This window comes from Triticum dicoccoides, chromosome 3B (assembly GCF_002162155.2).
Source record: "Triticum dicoccoides isolate Atlit2015 ecotype Zavitan chromosome 3B, WEW_v2.0, whole genome shotgun sequence".
Lineage (NCBI taxonomy): Eukaryota > Viridiplantae > Streptophyta > Magnoliopsida > Poales > Poaceae > Triticum > Triticum dicoccoides.
The window spans coordinates 780,490,731-780,508,493 of record NC_041385.1 but is presented as its reverse complement, the minus strand read 5'-3'; the positions used below and the strand labels follow the sequence as shown (position 1 = coordinate 780,508,493).

Sequence of the window (17,763 nt, the reverse complement as noted above, 5' to 3'; positions counted from 1 at the left end):
ACCAAGTTATCGTCAACTGGCAGGAGCCATATGGTTGTCGCTTTATTGTATGCAATGCAATCGCGATGTAATGCTTTACTTTATTACTAAACGGTAGTGATAGTCGTGGAAGCATAAGATTGGCGAGACGACAACGATGCTACGATGGAGATCAAGGTGTCGCGCCGGTGACGATGGTGATCATGATGGTGCTTCGGAGATGGAGATCACAAGCACAAGATGATGATGGCCATATCATATCACTTATATTGATTGTATGTGATGTTTATCTTTTTATGCATCTTATCTTGCTTTGATTGACGGTAGCATTATAAGATGATCTCTCACTAAATTATCAAGAAGTGTTCTCCCTGAGTATGCACCGTTGCAAAAGTTCTTCGTGCTGAGACACCACGTGATGATCGGGTGTGATAGGCTCTACGTTCAAATACAACGGGTGCAAAACAGTTGCGCACGCAGAATACTCAGGTTAAACTTGACGAGCCTAGCATATGCAGATATGGCCTCGGAACACGGAGACCGAAAGGTCGAGCGTGAATCATATAGTAGATATGATCAACATAATGATGTTCACCGATGAAACTACTCCATCTCACTTGATGATCGGATATGGTTTAGTTGATTTGGATCACGTGATCACTTAGAGGATTAGAGGGATGTCTATCTAAGTGGGAGTTCTTAAGTAATATGATTAAATTGAACTTAAATTTATCATGAACTTAGTCCTGGTAGTATTTTGCAAATCATGTTGTAGATCAATAGCTCGCGTTGTTGCTTCCCTGTGTTTTTTTTGATATGTTCCTAGAGAAAATTGTGTTGAAAAATGTTAGTAGCAATGTTGCGAATTTGATCCGTGATCTGAGGTTAAATCCTCATTGCTGCACAGAAGAATTATGTCCTTAATGCACCGCTAGGTGACAGACCTATTGCAGGAGCAAATGCAGACGTTATGAACGTTTGGCTAGCTCAGTATGATGACTACTTGATAGTTTAAGTGCACCATGCTTAACGGCTTAGAATCGGGAATTCAAAGATGTTTTGAACATCATGGACCATATGAGATGTTCCAGTAATTGAAGTTAATATTTCAAGCAAATACCCGAGTTGAAGAGATATGAAGTCTCCAACAAGTTCTATAGCTAAAAGATGGAGGAGAATCCCTCAACTAGTGAGCATGTGCTCAGATTGTCTGGGTACTTCAATCGCTTGAATTCAGTGGGAGTTAATCTTCCAGATAAGATAGTGATTGACGGAATTCTCTAGTCACCATCACCAAGTTAGTAGAACTTCGTGATGAACTATAGTATGCAAGGGATGATGAAAATGATTCCCGAGCTCTTCGTGATGTTGAAATCAACGAAGGTAGAAATCAAGAAAAAGCATCAAGTGTTGATGGTTGACAAGATCACTAGTTTCAAGAAAAAGGGCAAAGGGAAAGAAAGAGGAACTTCAAGTAGATTGACAAGCAAGTTGTCACTCCCACGAAGAAGCCCAAAGCTGAACCAAAGCCTGAAACTGAGTGCTTACACTACAAAGGAAATGGTCACTGGAAGCGGAACTACCCTAAATATTTGGTGGATAAGAAGGATGGCAAAGTGAAAAGGGGTATATTTGATATACAGATGTTTGATGTGTGCTTTACTAGTGTTTATAGCAACCCATCGGTATTTGGTACTGGTTCAGTTGCTAAGAGTAGTAACTCGAAACGGGAGTTGCAGAATAAACAGAAACTAGTTAAGGGTGAAGTGATGATGTGTGTTGAAAGTAGTTTCAAGATTGAAATGATCATCATCGCACACTCCCTATTCTTTCGGGATTAGTGTTGAACCTAAATAAATGTTATTTGGTGTTTGCATTGAGCATGAATATGATTTGATCATGTTTATTGCAATACGGTTATTGATTTAAGTAAGAGAATAAACTGTTGTTCTATTTACATGAATAAAACCTTATATGGTTGCACACCCAATGAAAATGGTTCATTGGATCTCGATCGTAGTGATACACATATTCATAATATTGATGCCAAAAGATGCAAAGTTAATAATGATAGTGCAACTTATTTGTGGCACTGCCGTTTGGGTCATATCGGTGTAAAGCGCATGAAGAAACTCCATAAAGATGGATTTTCGGAATCACTTGGTTATGAATCATTTGATGCTTGCGAACCGTGCCTTTTGGGCAAGATGACTAAAACTCCGTTCTTCGGAACAATGGAACGAGTTACTGACTTGTTGGAAATAATACATACCGATGTATGCGATCCAATGAGTGCTGTTGCTCGTGGCAAGCATCGTTGTTTTCTGACCTTCACAAGATGATTTGAGCAGATATGGGTATATCTACTTGATGAAACATAAGTCTGAAATAGTTGAAAGGTTCAAAGAATTTCAGAGTGAAGTGGAAAAATCATCGTAACAAGAAAATAAAGTTTCTGCGATCTGATCGCGGAGACAAGTATTTGAGTTACGAGTTTGGTCTTCAATTAAAACAATGTGGAATAGTTTCACAGCTCACGCCACCTGGAACACCACATCGTTATGGTGTGTCCGAACGTCGTAACCGCACTTTATTTGATATGGTGCGATCTATGATATCTCTTTACCACTATCGTTTTGGGGTTATGCATTAGAGACAGCTGCATTCACGTTAAATAGGGCACCATCAAAATCCGTTGAGACGACGCCTTATGAACTGTGGTTTAGCAAGAAACCAAAGTTGTCATTTCTTAAATTTGGGGTTGCGATGCTTATATGAAAAAGTTTCATCCTGATAAGCTCAAACTCAAATCGGAGAAGTGCGTCTTCATAGGATATCCAAAGGAAACTATTGGATACACCTTCTATCACAGATCCGAAAGGCAAGACTTTTGTTGCTAAATTCGGAAACTTTCTGGAGAAGGAGTTTCTCTCGAAAGAAGTGAGTGGGAGGAAAGTAGAACTTGACGAGGTAACTGTACCTGCTCCCTTACTGGAAAGTAGTTCATCACAGAAAACTGTTTCAGTGACATCTACACCAGTCAGTGAGGAAGCCAATGATAATGATCATGAAACTTCAGATCAAGATACTACTGAACTTCGTAGATCAACCAGAGTAAGATCCGCACCAGAGTGGTACGGTAATCCTGTTCTGGAGGTCATGCTACTAGATCATGATGAACCTACGAACTATGAAGAAGCGATGGTAAGCCCAGATTCCGCAAAGTGGCTAGAAGCCATGAAATCTGAGATATGATCCATGTATGAGAACAAAGTGTAGACTTTGATTGACTTGCCCGATGATCGGTGAGTCATTAAGAATAAATGGATCTTCAAGAGGAAGACAGACGTTGATAGAAGTGTTACTATCTACAAAGCTAGACTTGTCGAAAAAGGTTTTTGACAAAGTTCAAGGTGTTGAATACGATGAGATTTTCTTACTCGTATCGATGCTTAAAAGTCTGTCCGAATCATGTTAGCAATTGCCGCATTTTATGATTATGAAATTTGGCAGATGGATGTCAAAACTGCATTCCTGAATGGATTTCTGGAAGAAGAGTTGTATATGATGCAACCGGAAGGTTTTGTCGATCCAAAGGGAGCTAACAAAGTGTGCAAGCTCCAGCGATCCGTTTATGGACTGGTGTAAGCCTCTCAGAGTTGGAATAAACGTTTTGATAGTGTGATCAAAGCATTTGGTTTTATACAGACTTTTGGAGAAGCCTGTAATTACAAGAAAGTGAGTGGGAGCTCTGTAGCATTTCTGATATTATATGTGGATGACATATTATTGATTGGAAATGATATAGAATTTCTGGATAGCATAAAGGGATACTTGAATAAAAGTTTTTCAAGAAAAGACCTCAGTAAAAGCTACTTATATATTGAGAATCGAGATCTATTGAGATAGATCAAGACACTTGATAAGATTTTCAATGACTACATACCTTGGCAAGATTTTGAAATAGTTCAAAATGGAACAGTTAAAGAAAGAGTTCTTGCCTGTGTTGCAAAGGTATGAAATTGAGTAAGACTCAAATCCCGATCACAGCAGAAAATAGAAAGAGAATGAAAAGTCATTCCCTATGCCTCAGTCATAGGTTCTATAAAGTATGCTATGCTATGTACCAGACCTATTGTATACCTTGCTCTGTATTTGGCAAGGGAGTACAATAGTGATCTAGGAGTAGATCACTGGACATTGGTCAAGAATATCCTTAGTAAGGACTAAGGAGATGTTTCTCGATTATGGAGGTGATAAAAGAGTTTGTTGTAAAAGTTACATCAGTGCAAACTTTTACACTGATCCAGATGACTCTAAGTCTCAATCTGGATACATATTGAAAGTGGGAGCAATTAGCTAGAGTAGCTCCGCACAGAGCATTGTAGACATAGGATATTTGCAAAATACATACGGCTCTGAATATGACAGGCCCGTTGACTAAGCTTCTCTCACGAGCAAAACATGATCACACTTTAGTACTCTTTGGGTGTTAATCACATAGCGATGTAAACTAGATTACTGAATCTAGTAAACCCTTTGGGTGTTGGTTACATAGCGATGTGAACTATGGGTGTTAATCACATGGTGATATGAACTATTGCTGTTAAATCACATGGCGATGTGAACTAGATTATTGACTCTAGTGCAAGTGGGAGACTGAAGGAAATATGCCCTAGAGGCAATAATAAAGTTATTATTTATTTCCTTATATCATGATAAATGTTTATTATTCATGCTAGAATTGTATTAACCGGAAACATAATACATGTGTGAATACATAGACAAACAGAGTGTCACTAGTATGCCTCTACTTGACTAGCTCGTTAATCAAAGATGGTTATGTTTCCTGACCATGAACAATGAGTTGTTATTTGATTAACGAGGTCACATCATTAGTTGAATGATCTGATTGACATGACCCATTCCATTAGCTTAGCACCTGATCGTTTAGTATGTTGCTATTGCTTTCTTCATGGCTTATACATGTTCCTATGACTATGAGATTATGCAACTCCCGTTTACCGGAGGAACACTTTGGGTACTACCAAACGTCACAACGTAAATGGGTGATTATAAAGGAGTACTACAGGTGTCTCCAATGGTCGATGTTGGGTTGGCGTATTTCGAGATTAGGATTTGTCACTCCGATTGTCGGAGAGGTATCTCTGGGCCCTCTCGGTAATGCACATCACATAAGCCTTGCAAGCACTGCAACTAATATGTTAGTTGTGAGATGATGTATTACGGAACGAGTAAAGAGACTTGCCGGTAACGAGATTGAACTAGGTATTGGATACCGACGATCGAATCTCGGGCAAGTAACATACCGATGACAAAGGGAACAACGTATGTTGTTATGCGGTCTGACCGATAAAGATCTTCGTAGAATATGTAGGAGCCAATATGGGCATCCAGGTCCCGCTATTGGTTATTGACCGGAAACGTGTCTTGGTCATGTCTACATTGTTCTCGAACCCGTAGGGTCCGCACGCTTAAGGTTTCGATGACAGTTATATTATGAGTTTATGAGTTTTGATGTACCGAAGGAGTTCGGAGTCTCGGATGAGATCGGGGACATGACGAGGAGTCTCGAAATGGTCGAGACGTAAAGATCGATATATTGGACGACTATATTCGGAGTTCGGAAAGGTTCCGAGTGATTCGGGTATTTTCGGGAGTACCGGGGAGTTACGGGAACACGGGGAAGAGTATTGGGCCTTGATGGGCTTTAGTGGGAAGAGGAGAAAAAGGCTGCGCCCCCCCTCCCCTCTAGTCCGAATTGGACTAGGGAAAAGGGGGCCGGCCACCTCTCCTTCTCCTCCTATTCCTTCTCCCTTCCTCCCCTCTTGGTGGACTCCTACTAGGACAGTAGGACTCCCTATCCTGGCCGCACCTTTGCCTTGGCCGGCCTCCTCCTCCTCCATCCTTTATATACGGAGGCAGGGGCACCTCTAAACACACAAGTTGACACAAGTTGATCCACGTGATCTATTCCTTAGCCGTGTGCGGTGCCCCCTGCCACCATATACCTCGATAATACTGTAGCGGAGTTTAGGCGAAGCCCTGCTGCTGTAGTTCATCAAGATCGTCACCACGCCGTCGTGCTGACGGAACTCTTCCCTGACACTTTGCTGGATCGGAGTCCGGGGATCGTCATCGAGCTGAACGTGTGCTCGAACTCGGAGGTGCCGTAGTTTCGGTGCTTGATCGGTTGGATCGTGAAGACGTACGACTACTTCCTCTACGTCGTGTCATCGCTTCCGCAGTCGGTCTGCGTTGGGTACGTAGACAACACTCTCCCCTCGTTGCTATGCATCACATGATCCTGTGTGCGCGTAGGAAATTTTTTTGAAATTACTACGTTCCCCAACAGCTCCCGCCGTTGTACTCGCGAGGAGGCGGCTCGTCATCGACCACCACGTTGGTAGGGAACGCGTCGAGCGACGCCGTGTCGGAGTCGACGATCATCGGGTCGGTCGAGCCGACGGACTCCAGGTCCACAGCAGGCTCGCTGGCGACATGGAGCTGGTCGAGGAGGCTGACGAGGCGGCTCTCAGGGCAGCTTGTGCCCACGTCGGAGGCCGGCTCATCGGAGAGGTCGATCTCGCCGACGAGGTTAGCGAGGCAGCTCGTTGCGCAGGCGATCTCCACGCCGTGCAGCGCATCAAGGCTGACGCCATCGGGCGTGCTGGGTTGGCTTCACTCGCCAGGAAGGAACAGGGTTCTCGTCCAGAGCAGATCTCCGGGAGACGGTGCACCTCTCCCCATGGTGGGCGCCAAATGTTGGGGGTTGAGTGCGACATATGCCAATGGATGGCTTATCATGGTGGGAGCGAGTAGAATGTCGCCGGTGCCTGGAAGCGGGATACGGCGTAGACACGAACGCCGGCGTACTTTACCCAGGTTCAGGGCTCTCCTAGGAGATAACACCCCTAGTCCTGCTCTGCGGGGTCTCCGCATGATCACTAAGGCACAAGTGATACAATGGTGCTCCTTGAGCTATGCGCTAGAGGCAGAAGGAGGCAAGGCTAGCTCCCTTCTTGCTCTAGGGGGGTGGCTAGTTCTAATGGAGTGGGAACCCTTTGCATGGGTGGCCTGGGGGGTTTATATAGGCCTACCCCTAGGGGTACAATGGTAATATGGCCGGCTGCTGGGCCCGGCTGTCAGTGTCTCCAGCCTCTGGCTTCTCCGCCGACCGCTGGGGCCCGCCGCCTGGTGGGCCCCGCCAACTGGTTGGTGGCTGCTCACTGTAGCCGCGTCGTTGGTGACGGGGGCTTAGTCATCTTAGCGTGGCTACAGTCCCGCCGCCTGGTGGGAGGACACTGTAGCCACACCTGGTCTTATCAGCTTAATGGCGTGCTTGCCTCGGGACAAGGGACGGCTGCCTGCTGGAGGCCGGCCCCTCTCTAATGCGCCTGGTTGAGCTTCCGCCATCTTCCTTGGGGTCACTGCCCGATAGGGCCCACCTCCAGCGGGCCGTACCTATAGGCCGTCGTGGGGAACAGGGCTCAGCCTACCCGGAGCGACGTAAGGGTAGAGACGGCACAATGCTCCGTCGTGCGGAGATCTCCGTCTGTACGGAGCACTGTAGCCACGCCCGTCTCGAGCGTGGGAGGCGACGTGCTTCACTGTAGCCATGCTTCGACTCGTACTCTCGATGGGAGCTCGACCGCCCCGTAATCGTGAGCTGGCCGCCTGCCTATCGCCGCCCTCTCTGGAGGGCGGCCTCCAGGAGCCGGTCACTCAGAGCATCATAGTCTTGGGTCGGCCACCCTCTGGCAGCCGGCCGCTGAGCCAACCGGCCCCAGAGGGCGGAGCTTCAGCTTGGGGCCCAGCTAGGCGGAGCTGACCCAAAGTCTTGATAAATCCAGGGACTCGGGTGAGCCTACCCGTGGCCCATTACTCCGACATGGACGATGCGTGTTGCAGGATCACAGATAGTGCAGGCATTGGGGGTAATCTGCTTCTACTTTCTGTATGGAGCTGGGAGCGTCTGCCTGTTGGACGCCCGAAGAGTGTCAGGTTTAATCCTTGGTATGCCGATGAACAAGATGAATTATGGCGCCCCACTTGGGCTTACAAGTGGGATGTGGTTTCCGAGATGACGAACGATGTCAATCTCATGTAGCAAAAGTACATCTCCGAGTTGGACACGATTACGCCTGAGCAGGTAAGGAGGTCATTACTTCAGTCCTTTCTCATGCTTGCTTGAAAAATAGTCATCAAATTTGCATTGTTGCCCTATTTCATAGGTGGTATGGCAGCCATATGGCGCGGGTGAGAGCTTGGGGTACACCGTGGAGTTCCGCCTCAACCCGATGTGCTTGCGGGATAAGGATCTCTGGCTCATGCGGTGCCCACTGATATGCAACTGGACGGTTGAGTTTCATTTGCCACATCGCGTGTATCGTCAGTTTGGTCTGTTCCAGCCTCACCCGCCGGATTGGGTGGACACGGACAAAGCACTTCATAGGTAAGAGAGCATGTCTGCGTATTGACTAAGCATTGGGACTCCTTTTGATTGTGCTAATGTTTGGTTTTGTACCACGCAGGTTGGACAGGAGAAGGCAGCGGAAGATAAAGGACTGGGACAAGCATCATGCTCCGTATGTTACCCGCTTCCAGCTTTGTGTGGAGCAAGCTCGTAGCACTGCATGCGCCCCGCTTCATGAGCATAACCCACTTGATTTTGATAACTACATACGATGGTTTATTGAAACTACTCGAGTTGAGATATGCCCGCCGACATATAATGAGGATATGCTTGAAGAACCCATAAACTTTGAGGATCTAGCAAAGGGGAAGTACAACAGAGATGTCAGGGAAGGGCAAGGAGTCCCTGCTGTTCCGGTGATTAACTATGTGATAAAGTGTTCCCTACTTTACTATCCCGTTGACCGTATTACACATGTTTGAATGGCTAACGTATTCATTCTTTCTCATCGGCAGCGCACCGAGATCAAGAAAGCAGCTGATGAGAGCCAGTCTATTCTGGAGAAGACACCGGTTGGAAATGGCAATGATGATGGTTCACTACGAGCATTCCTCAAGGTACATATCACATTCACTATGAGAGCCAGTCTATGTTGCGGAGTTTGATATCTTATACACTTGTTCATGTTACAGCGTCAGGCCAAGAAGTTAAGGCGGTTATCGAATCTTCTCGGTTGCCGTGATCCTGAATATGATGAACCGTCTGCCTCTAGGTCTGGTACACCATCAGACCCCTCAGCTCACCATCAGGGGGACAATGTGAGTTCCTTATATGCTTATCTGGATGATGAGGGTGCGGTCACCCAAGAGGTATGACTAATCCTTTAGATGTGATTCTCACTTGATTACGACACCGACCTTCACCATATTGTTTGATTGTGTGATAGGGCCATGAGCTTGATGATGACATGACTTTGGCGGACGCTCAAGCTCGATCCGCATATGTGTTCAGGCCTAGGCAGCCCAGACGCTGGTACACGCCCAACGACTATAACAACAGAGGCAACCCAAAGGTGGTCGTAGGGACCTTGTGGATGGCTAGCTTGGATGATGAGGCGGAGGCGGAGGCGGAGGCGGAGGAGGAAGTGCAGGAAGAGGAAGCTCGTCCTTCCAGGAAGAAAAAGATGGCCTGCAGGCGTGGCACCAGGAACACGCGCAGAAGGCATTAGTGCTTGTTCATGTTACTTGTAGTCGTTTCATTAGGTTGATGAACTTGTGAGGTTATGTTATATGTTGGTGAACTCTTACTAGTGTGGTATTTGTGTTTGCGAACTTGAAGTAATGTTGAATTGTCTTAAATTATGTGATGTTCAAGTTATTAGTTCTCTTTGTTTAGTATGTGTAGTGTACAGTACTTTTAGTGATGTTCAAGTTATGTGAGTGTTGCTGCACGAGGCCAAAATGGCATATGTTTCTGCAGTTTAGCTTTTAGCAGCACTGCAGCGCCCAACAGTTAGGCACTGCACTGTACTGTGTGGCGCCCAACGCTTAGGCGCGGCACTGTACAGTGTAGCGCCCTTCCCATAGGCGCTGCTCAACTGGCCACGGCTATCCAGAGAGCCACAGAAGGCTTGCAGCACTGACCATCCATAATACTTACAATGACTGCAGCATCACAACAATTTGAACAAAGACAAATTTTATGCCGACGAGTTCATAACTTAAGACAATTCAAACATTACTATGACATGGTTCACGACACATTCATTACAAATGACAAATGGCAGCTTGCCCTAGAAGATAGTTCACCAACATCTCACATGCCCTCACAAGTTACGACACATTCATTAGAAGATAGTTGACGACGAGTGCACCGAAGCGAAGTCCCTACTGAGTAGAGCGAGGCCATTTCCCCTTCTTGTCACGTGCCGAGTCCTCCTCTTGCACCTCACGAGCCTTTGCAAGTTTTCTTGCCCTCTCCTCCTCACGAGAAAGTTTCGCTTGGCGTGCCGTCTCCTCCTCTCGTTTCTTCCGCTCCATCCTCTCCTTCTGACGACGCTCTTCCTCCAAGCCTCTTCGAAACGATTCTTCGAACCGCCGTTGCCGCCTAAGACAATCTTGGTATTGGTCCTTTTTGACATCTTCTGGCACTTCAAGATCTATCCACGTGAGTACTTGCATAGAGGAGGCGGTGACTGCATAAAAATTTGTTGTTAGTGTTACACACATTTGAGAGTAACATTTTACTTCTCGAGCTTACCGGTGGTTGGTCATAGGCGTTAGATGGAAGTGCACGATCATAAGCATAGTTCGGGCATACAAAATATCTCCGCCCTTCCGTCCATGCTTTCTTTCGGTCGGTGGATACCTTCACCTTGCAAACATCTCCACACCAACATGGCGGGATGTTGACATCTTTCTCCTTCACCTTGTCCAAAGATGCGTCCTCCCACTTGTTCGGCATGTCTTCTTGGTTAGCACACGGTGGCCTCGTCATGGAACCGGATGAAGCCATGCCTACAAAACCAAGAATTATTGGTTAACCCTAACCTCCACTTAACAATAACCACAACCCTAACCATAGCATAACCCTAACACCAACATCAAACACACATAACCCTAACCCTAGCATACTATGAAAGCCTAACCATACGAAATTAGCAAAGAAACATAACATGATTCAACACAAATTTCCAAATCCAAGCAAAAACTAGGGTTTCCCCAAACTAGGATGACAATTCCTATGGATGAAAACGAGGGGATCGGAGGAGATTACCTTAAGGGAGGGGTTGGCTTCGAAATCCACGGTCAAATACTCCGGACCTGAGAAGGATTTGAGAGGGGGAGAGAAGAGGGCAGATGGGAGGCACTGGGCTTCGGGTTTGTGTGGAGGGTGGGGGTGTGTGGGGTGGGGATGGGTGGGAGGGAGTTGGTGCAGCCTAATAAATGTCCAGGTGTGCAGCGCCTAAGGGCAAGGCGCCACACTACATAGTGCAACGCCTTGCCCTTAGGCGCTGCACACCTGGACATGCCAGTCCAGAGAGCACCATAAGTGTTCCAGTAGCTTTTCCACCCCAAAATTTGCTAAGTTAGTGTGCAACGCCTAAGGGCCAGGCGCTACATTCTACTGTGCATCGCCCAATAGGTGGGCGCTGCACAGTATAGTGCAGCGCCTTGCTCTTAGGCTTTTACCATCACCACAGCCTCTACCATCACCATGGCCTAGGCCTTCACCACGGCCTAGGCCTTCACCATGGCCTCTACCACCATCACGGCCTCTACCACCACCACGACCAAGACCATCACCACGGCCTCTTCTAAGACCTAGTTGACTCCCTCTTTGTTGCCCAGTTCCTCGTTGGCTTGTTTGATTTGGTTGGTTTGGCACTCCACCACTTCTTTGACTTGGTTGGCTACTACTTGGTTGACTTGGTTGGCTATCATTTGCTTGGCTTGTGCTTGCACCATTTTTCTTTGATCTCTTTCTTGGTTTGGGACAAGTTCTTGTGTTGTGTCCCCCATGACTGCAGTCCCCACAACGGGATTGCTCACGAGGCTCTTGGAATTGGCCGGTGCCGTATTCTCCACCGCCACCACGGCCCCATCCGTCCATGTCACCTCTAAGACACTTTGCCTTACGTCTTCCCGGTCTAACGACCTTCAATTCCGGGTCCGGCCATAGTTGAACTCCATGATACTCCAGCCATTGTGATTGGTCCAAGTATGGCTGAAACCATGGTGCCCATGTATTCTTTATCGTCATGATTGAGAACTCGGACTCCCTCACAGTAAGAGGGTGATTGACGTCGACATTCCTAACACGGGAGGCGTTTAACAAGTGCGAGCATGGGAGATGAAGCAACGATGGCCTCATGCAGCTGCAATCACACCGTGTTAGGGAGACCTTGAAAGCCCGGCCTGCGTGTTGGTGGCCATCATTTGTGGTTCCTCTAGGCTCTTTCACCTCATACTTCGACTCGTTGTCGTCATATAGTACAACTTCTTGGGAGTCTGCCTTTCATGATTGAAATTCCAACCATTCTTCAACCTTTGGTGGGAAATTGTACTTGTGCTTATCCTTGTTCTCACCAGCAATCTGCTTATCCGTCTCCGTTGAGTACTTTAAAAAGTATCCATTCATCTTGTCAAATATGTATTGAACTATTGCCGTCACGGGTAATGCACGTACACCCTTGAGCACCTTATTGAAGCATTCTGCCATATTGCTTGTCATTTGACCGTACCTCTGGCCATCTTCATCGAAAGCACGTGCCCACATATTCCTTTCGACAATGTTCCTATTGAGAAACTCATGACCGCCGGGGTCAAGTTTCTTGTGTCTGAGAAATGCATTGAACAATGTGGCAAACCGCTTGTTGGTGAAAGCGAGACAACAATCCTGAAGATCATCGGCCAACTCCTTGATACCACATGCAACAATCTTGAAGAGCCTTGTCTAGAGATTTGGCAACCGTCTCCTTGTATGCAACCCAACGTTGCTCGGAGTTCACACGCATTGTATTCCAACGGATGTGCATTCCAAAACCAACATTATGCCTTCCCTCGAACTCAACAACGTGACTTTGGTCCATCCAATTCAAATCATTCCTCACTTGTTCCAAGAGCTCCGCATAGCTAGGACTACTCTCAAATACCATGTCAAGCTCATCCGGGTCCGGCTCAACATTGCCTTTCAAAAAGGCCTCTTTATCCACATGATGAACATAAACACATGTTCTTCCCATCCCTACAATAATCAAAAACACACATATATCAAATAAGTACTTAACAAAAATATTTGCACAAAATACATATGCCCTAACATATATATGAATTAATAACCCTAACCCCCACTTAACAATAACCACAACCCTAACCATAGCATAACCCTAACACCAACATCAAACACACATAACCCTAGCCCTAGCATACTATGAAGCCTTACCATACCAAATTAGCAAAGAAACATAACATGATTCAACACAAATTTCCAAATCCAAGCAAAAACTAGGGTTTCCCCAAACTAGCAAGATTTGAGCAAATGTGACTATTCCTATGGATGAAAACGAGGGGATCGGAGGAGATTACCTTAAGGGAGGGGTTGGCTTCAAAATCCATAGTTAAATATTCCGGATTTGCAAGATTTGATAAGGATTTGAGAGGGGGGAGAGGGGAAGAGAGGAGGGGCGCAAGGCTAAGGGTTTGGGTGGGGTGGAGGTATGTGGGGTGGGGGTGGGAGGGGAGAGAGGGTGGGGCCAGCCTAAGTGGCACACAGACAATGCAGCGCCTAAGACACGGGCGCTGCACATTACAAGTGTGGCGCCTAGGGCTTAGGCGCTGCACAGCTGCCTGTGGGGCCGCGCCTGGCCTCGGGCTGCCACACTGGCAGGAGGTGCGACGCCTAAGGGAAGGGCGCTGCACAATAGGGTGCGACGCCTAGCTGTCGGACGTCACACTAAAGGGTCAGCAGAGTGAAAAAATTTTGAGAGCAAGCCAGTTTGTGATTTGATTTCAACCTCAGGTCAAATATGTGATTTCTGCCGGTAGAGGTACCCCACCCCCATCTCATCCTGGTTCCTGCTCTGCCATCACCTTTCCCATCTGGTCTACCCTATAGCTGGCCAAATGGGCCGGTTTGTTCGGGCCGGCCCGTGAGCACGTCGGCACGGCCCGCCTTGGGCCAGGCACGGCACGGGCTAAACGGGCCGGGCCAGGCACGCCTTGGGCCGTGCCTGGGCCTGGAGGCTGGGCACGCGGGCCGGCACGGCACGGCCCGATTACGTTTTTTTATTTTTTTTATACATATATATATGGCCCAACCTGTAAAAATAGGCTAAAAAACGCTCAGTGCGTCAAATAATAGGCTAAAATTATGCAGCCCACCGCGCTAAACGGGCCAACGTGCCGGCCCGTTTACTAACTGGGCCGTGCCTGGGCTGCAGGCTGCAGCACGCGGGCCGGCACGGCACGGCCCGTATAATAATCGTGGCTTGGCGGGCCGGGCCGTGCCTGGCACGATTAGGATGGGCCGTGCCGTGCCGGGCCGCAAGCGCACTGCGCACATAGTAACAAGTGCTACAGCCACCTCCCGCTCATCATAGCCATCACCTTTCCCATCCCTCCCACACGAGCTAAGCGCACACAGCAACTGCCACAGATCCTGTCCAGCGAGCTATCCAGGCCATCGGCTTCTCCGCCTCACCTCTCCGCAGCGAGCAGAGCAGAGCCCAGGCAGGCAGGCAGGCAGGCAGGGGATGAAGCGCGTAGCGGGGAGCCCGGGGACATGGAGCGGCATGGCGCTGCGGCTGTCGCAGTGCCTCTGCGCCGCCGCCTCCGTCTTCTCGTTGGTCTCCGGCTTCGGCTACTCCAACTACAGCGCCTTCTTGTACTCCCTCCCCTCACCCTACTACTAATTCCATTCCCCGCAAATGCTATTTCTCTTTCTTCCTTAGAATGCCCTTTGTGTGTTTTCTTGCAAATTCATGAGCAATCACTCATGTGAGTGTCTGTTGCGTTCGATCTGTTTTTGGAGGACACAGGCCGGTGTGAAGCCCTAAGTTTCTAGGCCTATTAAAACTTAGAATCCTACAATTTCCCGAGAAAACATTATCAACCCTTGTTTAAGAGAACTCAGATGAGGCAGATTTAACGCCTTCCAAGCAGCGTGATGCCTTTTTCTGGAGTGAAAACCTGGTCATTACTCTTTTGTCTGCAAAGGATTCTGAATGCTCTGCTAAATCTCCTTGGCATTGAAAAAGCAAATCAATTATAGGAAGATAACTCATATGCGACTGCAATGTACAAAATGCTTGAACCAGTTGACAGATTAATTAAAGAATTTTTGATACCTCAACTACGGGGACAACCATAAATCTTAGCAGCCCCTTACAGTCATCGTCGTGTTCTTTCCTGATCTGGAAAGGAAAGGAACAGAAACCTTATCATGTGCTTGGAAGTTGGAACCATTTCATACACAAAATGCTGGTAATTTATCTGTCCCTAGAATGTTTCTGTGTGAACCTTCACTTGGTGTGATGTAGTCAGGGAGTACTCGGACCTGGGATGTTCTGGGGCCGGGATTAGTTCCAAGCTCAATTCCCTGCAGGACGGAGTGAACACCATACTTGTTCAAAAATGGAATCGGAATATTGGACATATTTTCTTTTCTGTATGTGTAACGAAGCCATACGTTTTTCATTTAACCCACAGTTTAATATTTTTTAGAATTGTTAAAAGTTAAGTTTATAGGTCAACATACATGTCTTGACTCTGTGATGGTGTGTGCCAACTATTTATATTTTTCGCATCAAGTTCATGTCATTGAGACTATGAACTGCATAAAGTCTTCAATTCTTGACTACTCTTCAGAACTGCTTGGGCAGGAACACAATTATGTTTTGTCGACATCATCTAACGAGTGTAATTCTGGTGTCCCTTCATTTCAGCTACATGAATCTAGCGTTGATCCTGCAGATTATGTGGAGTTTGGGCCTTGCTTGTAAGGATATCTTTGCTCTAAGGAATAAAAAGGATCTTCACACCCGGGATAATCTATTCATCATTGTTATGGTTGATTGGGTAAGCCGTTCACTTTGTCTCTTCTATTGTCCACGAGCTACGTCTGAATTAACTGAAGTAATGCACTGAGGCAATTGAACCCAGATTTTTTCTCATTGGTTCTTATGATAAAGGAAATTCCGGATAAGTGCAACTCATGCTTTTCTATTGGCCAAATTTCTTGTTCTGCCTCCCTCTAAGCCTTAAAGAGATTTGTTTGCACAAGCGCTCCATCAAACTTTGCCGATGAATTGTCCATTTGAGCAATAAATTTTAACAGCCAATATGCTTTGCATGACTTTTTGGTCAACCAACGGTATAGTTTATCAAAGGTTCTTTTTTTTTCCTGTTATTAAGAACTAATGGCTGTCATTGCATCTCACAAGCACAGCCCAGATACCCTGTGAAATCAATTTTTTTACTGGAGCAGTTCTTGGAATCTTGAACTAGCAAAGGTCAATCTGAGTGAAAACATCAATTGTGAATACATTCCAGGTCGTGGCGATTTTCATGTTCTCAGGAGCCTGTTCCTCTGCGAGCCTGACAATTTTCTTCATGTGGGATGCGCACTTCTGCGAGGCATACCCGCGGCTGGCCTGCCGGCAGTTCGCGCTTTCGGTCGTCCTGGCGTTCATCACGTGGTTGCTGCAAGCTGCATCTTCTTTCTCCGGGTTCTGGCTACTGGTTTCGCTCTTTTAGTGATCTCACGTGCTCATAATCGCCGTCACGTCATGCTAATTGTCAGTCAGGACTCAGGAGAGTAAATTGGTTGAAATGTGCTCGGGACACTTGCTAGATTTCATCCCTTGTTGGATCGATGGATTGTCTGTTTGATAGTAGCTCATCTTTATTCTGGGAGTTGGTTATGAGCGCCTTGTGGTGGAATAGTTACTACTTGATGATGTGGGATTCATTAATATTAAGAGTAGCATATATGGAGATAACTCGCCATCGAAGGTACCCGAAAAATGCTCTGGTTATTGTGCAATGGAATTTTATATCTCTTCACCAAAAAAATGAGTCGAACACATTTTTGGAAGGAGGTTCAGTTTAGTCTTTGCCCTGCTCTATAGTTTCAACCTGGTTCATAAATTCAGAAGTAAGCAATATATATTCATTGACAGAAAAGTTTAGATCGTACTAGTTTGCAACAACATCCATTAAAAACAGTATAGCAACTTCGTCGATTAATATAATTCCCAGCATAAAGGTATTCAAGGCCTGCACAATCTTAAACTGATAAAGACGTACTAGATTTATTTGAAAGCATATTGAAAAATCAAACAGCTCTTTCATGCATGCAGTTCATCGGCAGTCTAAAAAGGACATGTTGGTGACAATATAAATTACTACTCGGTCCAGCAAATGTTAACAAATTCCCAACAATTGATGTTGAACACAAATTACAAAACATGTACTGTTTAAAAAAAGTATCAACCTTTTTGAAACACAAATATTTCTAAAATTCATGAATAAAAATTTGAAAAGAAGAGCATTTTTATAAATTCCAATTCTTTAAAATTGTAAACAATATTTGAAAAGAAGAATAGTATTTTGGTGTTCCAAACAATATGTCATATTTTTGAGCAGGTTTCAGAAAAAAAAAGTTCAGAAAGGAGAGTTGGAATTAAAGAAAGAACAAAATAAAAATAAAAAAGAAGAAGAAAAAAATGCTTAGGTGTTGGCCCAACTAGGCGACGGCGTCGCTCCTGTCGTACGCCTGTTTGGCCGGCCCAAGTGTTCGCGGATTTGGATAAAGTTCATAGATTTTATTTAAAAAGATTAATGATT

The 17,763-nt window shown here is 46.1% G+C and overlaps 1 protein-coding gene across 1 annotated transcript; it reads left to right on the top strand.

Annotated features, from left to right (window-relative positions):
- Positions 1-14,529: 14,529 nt before the first annotated feature.
- Positions 14,530-16,838, top strand: LOC119282207 (CASP-like protein 5B3). The gene is made up of 3 exons (XM_037562518.1): positions 14,530-14,800; positions 15,861-15,993; positions 16,468-16,838. The coding sequence occupies exons 1-3, from the start codon at positions 14,670-14,672 to the stop codon at positions 16,669-16,671; spliced, it is 468 nt and encodes a 155-aa protein (XP_037418415.1). The 5' UTR covers positions 14,530-14,669; the 3' UTR covers positions 16,672-16,838.
- Positions 16,839-17,763: the final 925 nt, after the last annotated feature.

Excerpts from the sequence above, each read along its gene's own strand:
- LOC119282207 (XM_037562518.1), top strand. The coding sequence starts at position 14,670 with ATGAAGCGCGTAGCGGGGAGCCCGGGGACATGGAGCGGCATGGCGCTG. Across the intron at positions 14,801-15,860 it reads TCCAACTACAGCGCCTTCTT|CTACATGAATCTAGCGTTGA; the intron begins GTACTCCCTCCC and ends CCTTCATTTCAG. Across the intron at positions 15,994-16,467 it reads TCATTGTTATGGTTGATTGG|GTCGTGGCGATTTTCATGTT; the intron begins GTAAGCCGTTCA and ends AATACATTCCAG.